The sequence below is a fragment of the Camellia sinensis genome, chromosome 8, assembly GCF_055761805.1.
Source record: "Camellia sinensis isolate YWXY chromosome 8, ASM5576180v1, whole genome shotgun sequence".
In the NCBI taxonomy this organism is placed as follows: domain Eukaryota; kingdom Viridiplantae; phylum Streptophyta; class Magnoliopsida; order Ericales; family Theaceae; genus Camellia; species Camellia sinensis.
Genome location: NC_138968.1, coordinates 109,399,300 through 109,411,224, shown reverse-complemented (window position 1 = coordinate 109,411,224; position 11,925 = coordinate 109,399,300). Strand labels below are relative to the sequence as shown.

General features: G+C 31.6%; 1 protein-coding gene across 1 annotated transcript; it reads left to right on the top strand.

Annotated features, from left to right (window-relative positions):
* Nucleotides 1-4,643: 4,643 nt before the first annotated feature.
* LOC114277052 (Papain family cysteine protease) lies at nucleotides 4,644-10,951 on the top strand. The gene is made up of 5 exons (XM_082885402.1): nucleotides 4,644-4,775; nucleotides 5,649-6,086; nucleotides 9,038-9,157; nucleotides 9,671-9,914; nucleotides 10,536-10,951. The coding sequence occupies exons 1-5, from the start codon at nucleotides 4,644-4,646 to the stop codon at nucleotides 10,811-10,813; spliced, it is 1,212 nt and encodes a 403-aa protein (XP_082741528.1). The 3' UTR covers nucleotides 10,814-10,951.
* Nucleotides 10,952-11,925: the final 974 nt, after the last annotated feature.

Genomic DNA, 11,925 nt, shown 5'->3' with positions numbered 1-11,925 from the left:
TTGATGACTAGACTGTTCTGCTGCAACAGAGAGCAAACAGAGCACATACAGGGCATTTCCAAGGGTTTGTTTGCACCATTCATCCCTCTTTTCATGAACAAATCAAAGGGAGACAAAGTTTAGTCCACAAACCATCAACTCAAGCAATTTCATTGCATGATGGCTCATAGACCAAGTGTGCAATTTTGATAAATGCAACAAAACAAGACACAAACCACCTCTCTTTCATGAAAGATCAAGGGAAGTGATGACCTTGGAACCTTGATTCATTTCATCACTAGTGAGTATGAAACAGCCCAAGTTTCTATGTGCTCAATTAACGTCCGATTGAGCACAAACAAGTTATGTTATCTTGCACCAATTTTGTTCCATTTTATTTACTCCATTTTAATTTACCAACCATTCCTTAGTAAATTAAGACCAAAAGGTGATTTTAAGTCCTCTAATGGAGTGAAGTACCAAACCAAGGGTTAACTTAAGACATGAAAGAGGTACCATGCCATTGATGATGAACCCCTAAAAGGGATTAAACCATTAAGCATGGCAACCTCAATCTCATGCTTAAAAGAATAAGAGGCTTAAAACAACACTCAAAGCAAAACAAAAGAGTCAAAAAATAAGAGAGGTTGTAGAGATTATTAGTACTGAAATTAAGTGAGAAAAGCATAAATAAATGCAATCAACTCAAACAAGTGGTGTCTAAAGACCTAAAACACCAAGCTTGTGAGGACACTTACACTAGAAGCATGCAATACAAGACTCAAATGACTTAACCAACCCAAAAAAGAGTTAAAATGTTCTAAATCAGGGACTAAAACATGCTGGAATTAAGCTACAAAATGCTAGAAAATTAAGCTAACACATAGAGCTAACTAGGCTAGCAAACAAGACACAATGAAGGGAGGCTAACCCCTCCAAATTTGGACCTCAAAACATGATTTTCACCATTAAAAATACTTTGAAATTCAGTGTTCAAAAGCCCAAAAAAAGATAGTTTAAAAGTGGGAAACAAAGGTGGTAAGGCCTCACAAACAAGGAATAAAGAAGGTGAACCACCCCCTAACCTTAAATGGCCTAAAATCACAAATTTCAGCCCACCAAAACAGAGTTTTTTACAGCCCAAAAATAATGGGAAGATGATAGAAAAATAAGTATGCAAAACAAGTTTAAAAAGGAAGTATTATACCTCTTGAAGCAAAGATTAACTTTAGGCAACAATTCAAGCCAAAACCATCTTCTAGAGCTCCAAGAAGACCTCAAGGAACCTTAGCTCAAAGATGAACAACTTTGGTTAAGAAGGTGTAGACAAAAGTGTAGTATATGTAGGCTAATGTGCACAAATTTGCAAGAGAGAGAGAGACAATTTGTGCTCCAAAAATTCTAACCCTCAAAAATGGAGGAGGAGACCCTTTATATATAGAAAAACATACATTTGGCTGAGATATATCCAGCCCTACACGTGTAGGGATATGCAACCAATTGTGCTAACAGCTGGCACTGCTGTCAACAAAATATCTGCAAAATAACACTGGTGGCATTCGGCCATTACTAGTAGCCGACCAGACACCACTGATGACCGACCAGCCATAGCAATGGCCAACAACCAAGAGACAAGGCTGACAGCCTATAATGGTGGCCGACAAGCCACCAGAAAGTGCAGGTTTAAAAAAAATAAGGTTTTGGTCCAAAAACAAGGCAGCAAGGGTGTGGGGTTTGAAAGACGCAAAGCCGTGGCATCCTGCTAAGAAATTTGAGCACTAAAACAAGCCCATGCAATCATAATCATCTAGTGCACAAGCAATGACGTCCAAGTCTTGAGGACGGTCAAAAATGGGGTGTCTACACTACGCGAGGGCAAACTTGTGATAATGTGTGTATGTCTTCCAACCTCACATCTTTCTTCCCTTTATTTCCTTACTTGTGATGGCTAGTTTAGAGCATCACATTTCCCTTAGCATTTCTCATGATTTGCATCCATGTGTCTTACATGCATAAGGTTCGGCTCCTCATTCTAAATAAGCATTGTCGTTTAAATACTTCTTTGAAAACATGTTTAAAACTGCATGCTATCAAATTGATTCATATGCTATGCTAGTAGCCTGACTTCTAATTGCATATTGCATGTGTTGCATTAGGCATATTTCATTAGTTAGGATCATGCATTTTTTTAACTATTTTCTCTCTTTTTGGCTCGCCTCAGGAATTAGGGTAAGCTTTACTGCTTTAACATATTACATGAGAATGATTGTTGCCATGTCGAGCATGATTACCATGAGGCTAAGTGCTTAAGTGCTATATCTATTTGAATGCCTATGAATGAACGCTAATTGCTTAAATTGAGATAATTTGAGTAATGTGCATATGAGATCACTTTTTCAAGTGGTACATATTCGAAATAATTTTCAAAACAAACATGAAATCAAAGTGTTCTAACTTTTGTAAATTAGCCTATACTTGTGTGCATCAAATAGTAACAATAGCCTAATAATCAGAACAAGAGTATATAATGTAAATAAAAATTACATCATGATTGATAGAGGCCGATCTTTGATCGGGTGAGTAAGGTGCTCAATTCATGACCTTCCCCTCTCATACCTAAGTTCTCCGAGCCGAGACCCTTTGGTGATAACGGACACGTGGCCTTTGGCACAAGTCATAAGTTTCCTAAATTTCTCAAAATATTTAAGTGACGACTCTGAAATCTGGCAAAACAGTCCAATTTTGACATTTTTTATTCAAAATCAATTTTCCAAAAGATTTGCCGAATTTGGACTCATTTGTATTTATCTATTTCACATTACACTTGTGAAATCAGATTCAGAACCACGGGCCCAAGATACAATGATCACTCTCACAGATTGTAGTAGCACTACAAATAATCTATTTTGGCGAACCAGGACCTGAGTTCTGTAACTCTCTAAAACTCTAAGAACTAGAATGAAGAACAAATGTAGGAAGGAAGAAAAACGGGAAGAAATTAATTGAATAAATGAACATGCTGGAGAATCATCTATTTATAGGCACAATGGTGCATGTTCGGAAGAGTAAAAAAACCCTCCGAATAGGTACGAATTTGAATAGTCGAAAAAGTGAAGGAAGATGACCAGAGAAGGCACTGGTTTGGAGCAAATTCGAATTCGAATTGTAGCACAAAATTTTGAATCAATTCGTTAGGAATTCAAATTTTCCCACAAAAATTTGAAAAAATATTAAAGTTATGACTCAACCCGACCCACACAACGCACCTACGCGTGTGTGGTGAATTTAGGTCAAACCCACTTTGTCCATAACTCTCCTCCTTACAAACTTGGGTATCCCTTGAGGCCCATCCCAAGTATGTCAACCTAAAACTTATATACTCATACAAGCTCTCTTATTGTTTCTATGTGGGACAACCAAAATAAGGTAACCAACATTTGTCCCTTCAACTTTCTATTTCACGAAACCAAAAACGACATCAGCTTTTCATTCACTCATAAATGGTTTTGACGAACTATATTCATCGTGTAACTTGCCATGCGACAAGCAACACATCACTACTTTGACTCACTTTAAAAGATGTGTGAACTCCGCTTAAATTTGGGTTCAAAATTAACCCAAAATAAACTTATAAAACCAAAATTTCCAACAATTTGATGAACAACTTGTATTTGCCATAAGAACCAAGATATTGTTAAATTAGTGAGAGTGAACAATTGTCTAATTAATTTCATTTGTTCTAGTTTGTGAAACTCGTTGTGGGTCACGTTTCATCGACCAAAATCGTCCATTTTATTAGACACTTCGTATGTATTATCTAAAAAAAAAAAAAATTCAATTTAATAATTTAGTCTATTCAATTTATTACGTTTGTCACCAAAAAAAAAATTAATATTTTTTTTTTGGACAAACACAATAAATTAAGGCCCATTTTGGTAACCAAAAAAAAAAAGTCACATCTTTTTTTGAATTTTTTTGTCTTTATTAATTTTTTTTTCAAAATTATGTCACAAATTTTTACTTTTTTGGTCCGTCTTGTCGAGACGAATCTAAAAGGTATATGTTTTTTGAAAAATTAAAAAAAAAAATCAGTAAAGATGAAAATAAACCAAAAAATATTACTTATTTCGGCTTATTTTTATCTTTTCTAGATTTTTTTTTTAAAAATTATATTTTCCTGTTTGTCTTGTAGTTGAATTTAGAAATCTAACAAAAAAATTAAATTTTGAAAAAAGTTCAAAAATAAGCGCAAAAAAAAAAGTCAAAAATTTTTTTTTTTCCAAAATACTCCTAAATTATGATAATTAAATTAATCTAATTTTTTATATATGGATAATATAAGTGCTACTATTAGTACTCCATAAATTATTTTGAACTTCTTAATTTTATTTTATTTTTTATATTTATTACAGTAATAACCTCAAATAAAATTACTACAAAGGACATCATTAATTTTGAGGCATCTCATCTCACAATTAAACTTATACACCCACTACATTATGAATTAGAGTTTATGAGAGCATCTACCTCCATCACCACACATCCATCTTTCCTAAATCCCACCTTCAAAACCTACCTACCCTAAAAACCTTGAAAACCTTTGGCAATATTCCAGTGGTAACGGTGGCAACCATTTGATTACCTACACTTCTCCAGCAATGATAATGAGTAGAGGTTTGTCTGACAACTACAACTCCATAAAATTGATAAAACAAGAGGGGTACAACAATAAAAGCTTAGAGGAGGTTTATAGTTTTGATGTTGTTCTTAATTCAAAGGATATTGGCCTTGTAAAGGTAAGTTTGTTAAAAAAAATGGCAAAAATAATAAAATTTATTCGTCATTTTTTCAGGACTGAACTCCTGAACATATGACCGAAATTCGGAAATACAGGCCCAAACATTGTTTATTTGTTTGGGAACTAGTAACCAAACATTTATTATTTGTTTGGAAACAGGTAACCGAACATTATTCATAGGTTCAGACTTGCTTTACTGAGAAAACTAAACCAATTATTATAATTTTTTCTGCAAGATAAGAAATTATTATGAAAAAACTAAGAAATTATGTGTATATATATAAAGAGAGAGCATATTAATTGTGACAATTGTGGATGAGGCAACAAAGACAGTAATCACATTACCTCTTCTTCTTCTTCTTGGGCTTTGTTAGAATTTTTTTGGAGGTAGGGTTTTTTTGAGTGCTAGGAGTGTGGTAAAGGGAAAAGAAATTTTCAAAATTTCAAAATTTATAACGGATGATTCAAAGAAGTAGAAAGTCTAAAATAATTCATGGCTGCTCGAATAATATACATAAAATATTTAGGGCTAAGCCTGTGTTTGGCAAGGGCTTTTTCAAGCTTTTTTGGTTATTTTAGCCACAAAAAACAAAATAGGCTATTTTAGCCATAACAAACAAAACATCACATCCAACCTATAATCATTACATTCTTCTCTCACAAAAAAAGTCAAAAAAGCTAAAAAGCCAAAAAGCCCTTCCCAAACCAAGCTTTTTAGCCCAGACTAAAATAGCCAAAAAAACCAAAAAGCCAACCCACTTCCCAAACGGAGGCTTAACAAAATGAACTATATAAATTACGTGATGAATTTCATGAACATGGACAAGGCTGTCCAATCCATAATTGAACTAGAAGAGAGGTGGGGAGGCAGGTGGCAATCCTTCATGAGGGTCCACAAGACCTTAAGATAGTCCAGGTCACAGAAGATCACAATCACAATAACCATCACCGCCACCATCTTCTAGGCACCGCCACCGAACACCGGTTCCAGAGCTTCATGAGGAGCTACGGGAAAGAGTACTCTACGAGGGAGGAGTACGTGCGACGCCTAGAGATCTTCGCCGAGAACCTGATCAGGGCGGCGGAGCACCAGGCGATTGACCCCACGGCGGTCCACGGCGTCACGCCGTTCTCGGACCTGTCGGCGGCGGAGTTTGAAGCTATGTATACTGGGGTCAGAGGCGGTGGTGGGTCCTCGCACTTGAATGGGGTTGTGGTGGGTGGTACGGCGCCGGAGATGGAGGTGAAGGGTTCGCCGGAGAGTTTTGATTGGAGAGAGAGAGGTGCTGTCACCGGAGTGAAGATGCAGGTCAGTATCATTTTTCTGCTGTTATCCCGCTGCGTTTTTTTTAGTACAGTTTTTACATAATTTTTTATTTTATTTTAAAACATATTGGCCTGTTTGAGGATAAACAAATTGATAATTAGAAATTAAGCCTCGTTTGATAATATTACTTTTTAGTTTAAAAATTAAAAAGTTATTAAATAATTAAAAAGTCAATAATTTATATTAAAAAATCAAAATTTTCTTTTCTTTCTACTCCTTTGTACATATTTTTTTTGATAAAAAATTAAAAAACTATCCCAAACATATTAATTTTTTTACATCATATTTTAATCAAAAATTTAAAAAGCTTCTAAAAAAGTATATTCCCAAACGAGTTCTAAGGACTCGTTTTCATTTTTGGAGTCGACTATTTTTGTATTTTTAGCTTTAAAAAAAATTAATGTGTTTGGTTTCAGTTTTCTGAATTCGATTTTTTTAAAACTAAGTTTTTTGTTCTTCGTATTTTTTTTTTATTTTTGGTGAATATTTTTAAAATTTTAAGTAATTTTATTTACTTTTTAGATGCACTTTACTGAGATGTATCTAAATAGTAAAATATTTGTTAAAAAATATTTTTAAAAATTAATACATATACAAAAATACGAATATGTACTAAATTTTTTTTTTTGTATTTTTTTGTATTTAGTGTATTTTTTAAAGATTTTTTCACAAATATTATACTTTTTAAGTATGTTTTTGTTAGACGCGTCTAAAAATTAAAAAAAAAATTACTTAAAATATTAAAAAATTCATTAAAAACATTAAAATACGAAAAATAAAAAATAGAATTTTCTAAAAATCATTTTCTGAAAATTAGAACCAAACAAGCTTGTCTAAGATTAATTTTTTATCTTTAAAAAACAAAAGAGAATTTTAATTTTTATTATAATTTATCGATTTTTTAATATTTTTTATTTTAAGTTAAAATTCAATATTAAAGGTCTAAAATTCAAAAGCACCTTCTTCTAGTTTCTAGATAAGTAATTAATATTTTGAAATGGTAGAGAATCAAAACTTTAAACTCACAAATTTACCTTGACAAATGGTATTGGCCCTATATTGGTAAGGTAGTTGGGTCCAATATTAGAAAAAAATTATTAGATATTTTTAGAGTATCATGTATTCGGTTAATACAAAATTATAATATCTTATCTTTTTCACCAATCATAACACCACGTGGTCATGGTCGTGCTCCGGAATACCCAATAATCACCTCTATATTAGATGCAAAGTTATTAATCTCGTACTAGACAAAGTACCGTTTTTTCAATTGACATGGTATGTTTTTGGGTATTATTTCGGATTTATCGCTAAAATATTATATATGTATTAAAAATATTTTCTAGTAGCAAATAAATTAAGTATATACTCCATCCATTCTATTTTATTGGTCTATTATCTTATTTTTTTGTTGTCCTAAAATGAATGTTCAATTTGAAAAGTTCAAATTTTAAATTTAAAAGTTTTCAAAATTATTCCTTATAAAATAATTATAAATATATTTAAAAATGAGATTGGAAGGGTATTTTTAGAATTAAACCTTTAACATTTGAAAATTTTGAATTTAAAAATGTAGTGATTATGTTTCCGAAAAAGTTTTAATTTTCAAAAAGGATTATTAATATGGGACGAAGAGAGTACTTCCTCTATCTCAAAATATTAGTCTCTTATTTTATTTTTTTTTTATCCCAAAATATTAGTCACTTTTAAAAACTTAAGGACTCAAATACTATAAATTTTTTATTTTGCTATTATTTTAAATTCATTAACAATACAAAAAATATAATTATGACAATTGATATTTCTAAAAAAATATACTATTAAAGGATAATTTTGAAAAACTAATATTTTTAAAGTACAATAATTGTAATACAAAAAAAAAATTAGATTCCCCAGAAGAGATATTTATTTTGGGACAGAGAGAGTAATAAATTTAAGCATCTAAAATTGTTTTGTTTTGTTTTCTTATGACAATAACTTATATCATATAATATATTTGATATAATATGTATATATAATAAAACAAAAAATTCAAAAATTCACTTTGCTTGTCTACTTCAATTTCATCAAAATTACATTTTCCAGCCAATATATTCCGGTATTTACAAAATTGGCCAGAACTTATTGAGAAATTAACTGGAACAACATTGACCTATTTGTATTTTATTTTCTATTTGGTATGGTACGTCTCAATCGATCCGATACAAGATTGACAGCTATGATTAGATGTTTAATAAATTAAAAATTAGACACATGTCTTACCACAATCACATCATTGTGAGTCACAAGTGGCAAGGGAATTAGGCCTATATTGGCAAGGGAGTTGGGCAAATTAAAAGTTATCTTATCATTTTCACATCGTTGTGAGTGGAATTGGGATAGATTTTAGGGTTCAAATATTTTTCTTAAAATTTTCAGTTTATTTGAGTGGATTTTTAGTTATAAACATAAATGATATACCAAGGTTTTTTTTTTGTTTTTATATATTTTGGAAAGTTGGTTAAAAATAATTTTTTGGCTTTTTAATTTTTTTGAATCACATCAACTCTGCTTTTTTGCATGCTTTTTCAAAAAAAAAAAAAAATTAAAAAACCAAAAAAATCAACTTTTAAACTACTTCCCAAAATAAGTCTATATAAATACCAAATATATATATATATATATATATATATACATATAAAAGCATCTCCAACATCACATATTTTTTCATCAAATTTAAACTTGATAAAAAAGTGTTCAAAAATTATCTTCCATTCTTTCACGGAATGTTCATCAAATCAAAGGCGAGTTCTTTTTATCATCAAATTGAGAACTCATCAAATTTAAATTTGATAAAAATTTGATAAAAAACGCAATTTGTTATAGAATATTCTCAAATTTTTTATTACCTATATGTAACATCTTTTTTATCACTCGTAATAATGTTGATGCAGGGCGTTTGTGGGTCATGTTGGGCTTTTAGCACAACGGGAAGTATTGAAGGAGCCAATTTCATTGCAACTGGAAAGCTCTTGAATTTAAGTGAGCAACAACTTGTGGATTGTGATCACACGGTATAGAATAGACCTTCTCTTTAATTCAACTGATAAAAATTGAACTCTCAAGAAAAGAATTTATATCCATTGTCCAGTTTTTAAATTCTAAAACTCCCTTGAATTGCTAGTGCGATTGTTTAATGGATGAAAAAGTAGGGTACTACTTTAATCTTGTATTACTTGGTTTTCAAATTTTGTTTTCTGTTTTCTATTGTGGATAAAATGTAAAGTTAAAAAAATAACTCATCATTTTTGTATGATTTTATCCTTTTTGAGGTAAAAGTAATTTTTGAAGATTTAAAAATTATATTTTGTGTGTTTGGTTTCGTCAAACATAATTTTCCAACACAACGTGTTTTGAAAACGAAATGAAACAAGTAATGTTTTTCATAATCCTATGATGACATTGCAAAAGATTTTTTTTTTTTTTTTTTTTTAAACTATGAATTGATACAAGTATTGGAATAAAAGAAGTGATCAAATCATGGAAATGTCAATTTTGTTGATACAAATTCCTATATTTTTGTGAAGTGCGATCCAACAGACAAAACTGCTTGTAATGATGGGTGCTCTGGAGGCCTTATGACAAATGCTTACAAGTACTTGATGAAGGCGGGAGGCATAGAAGAAGAGGATTCATATCCTTATACTGGAAAAAAAGGTGAATGCAAATTCAAGCCAGAGAAAGTAGCTGTTAAAGTTGTGAATTTCACCAATGTCCCTACAGATGAGAAACAAATAGCTGCAAACCTAGTCCACCACGGCCCTCTTGCAAGTATGTTTATATTTTCATAAAGAATTACCTGGTTAAATTCCTTATTTTTGTTTCTTATTGAGCATTTATCTTGAACTTGGGTTAGCTATATGCTCTAAATTACTAGTTTTCGAACCTTTGTTTTTATTTCCAAAACTGATGCACAGAATTGTACTAAAACGAAAGAGTAGCTTCTTTACTTTTTGAGACATTGGCAAATATATGTTTGGCATTTTTGGTTTGTATTTTGTGTTCTTGAAAATATTATAAACGGAAAATGATACAAAAAAACTTGTTTGGAAAACTATTTTAGAGATTTTTTTTTTTTTTAAGGTATACCTTTTTTATGAAATACACTTCCAAATTATTTTCTAAATTTTCAAACATTGTTTTCTTCACACAAAAAAGAAGAAGAAAATAATGTGAAACTGATTTATGGTTTTGAACATTTCATTGTTTTTGTGTTACATAAAACATGAAATACGAAATACGAAAAACAAAAACAAAACCAAAACCTTTTGTTTCCTAGTAACTTTTTGTTTTTTTGCTTTTTTTTTTTTTTGGCTAAATCGTGAGAAATAGAATTCATAATACCATGAAATTGCTTGGAAAATGAACCATTGACTTTTGACATATATGCAGTTGGATTGAATGCTATTTTCATGCAAACATACATCAGCGGGGTCTCGTGTCCACTTGTTTGTGGCAAGAGAAGGATCAACCACGGCGTGTTACTTGTAGGGTACGGTTCGAAAGGTTTCTCTATTCTTAGGTTTGGCTATAGACCATATTGGATCATCAAGAACTCATGGGGAAATAAATGGGGAGAGCACGGTTACTACCTCCACCTTTGCCAAGGTCATGGCATGTGCGGAATGAACACAATGGTCTCTGCCGTCATGACTCAAACCTCCTCCTGAAGAATGATGCAATTCTCCTCACATGGTTAGAAAGAGCCGAGTACAATAGATATTAAAATGCCTCTATATCTTGTAGCTTGTTTGATCTTTATGCTTGCCTAGCTTTGAAAGAGTAAAGGGTATAATACTTGACTGTTTTTTTTGTAAACATAAATTTCAGAACATAAACCTTACACTTTGGATCATTTACCATGTGTATTATCAAGAAATCAAGACAAAATAACATACCTGAATCCATTGATGAACGGTTAAACGGAAGCGTGATTATCAATGAACTCTTTGTTATTGATTATGTTATTGCCTTCTAATCCTTTCCCCTTTGGTGCCTTATGTTTCTCCTTGAGAAGATTTAGAAAGAAAAATGGCAGTGTTCTTTTTCCACTTGGGAAGGAATAGGGACCATAACCTTTTAAAGGTTGTAATTGGTTTTTAAAACTGAAAGGTTGTGGAAGTTCAAAAGGAATGAAAACCAACTTTAACCATTATTGGTTTTAATTTCTATTTATTGGTTTTCAAAACTGAAAGGTTGTGGAAGTTCAAAAGGAATGAAAACCAACTTTAACCAATATGTTTTAATTTCTATTTTTGCCCCTCATAGAAATAGAAATTATACAACTAGTATCTACACATTAGGTCCGTAACACATATACCCTTAAGCCTATTAACTAAATTGAATCACTTAAATTGTAGGCTTCTTATAAATGATAACACCACATTTAATTATGTGGTCCCATTGAGATATTATCTAACAATCTCCCACTGGACCACATATGTGTCCTGAAAAATGTGCTTAACTTTAGTGAGCTCAGAAATTTGTTATCATAACTTGAGGGTATCCAAACAATCTTATCCATTAACTATATTAATATAGGATCAAAGCGGTCTTCGTTACATCAATCGTAACTCGACCCACCAATGGTCACGTATACTAATACAGCTAAATGACATAGATCAATCATGGATGCGTAGCATGGAAATTACATGTGATGTGATCCATACATGCCTATTTCCAACTGGTCCTACTTAATATCAATACTTCACAATACGTAACAGAGCGTAATAAACTGAATATTTCATTTCTGCAGAAATTAATCTAATTACATAGATAAAAA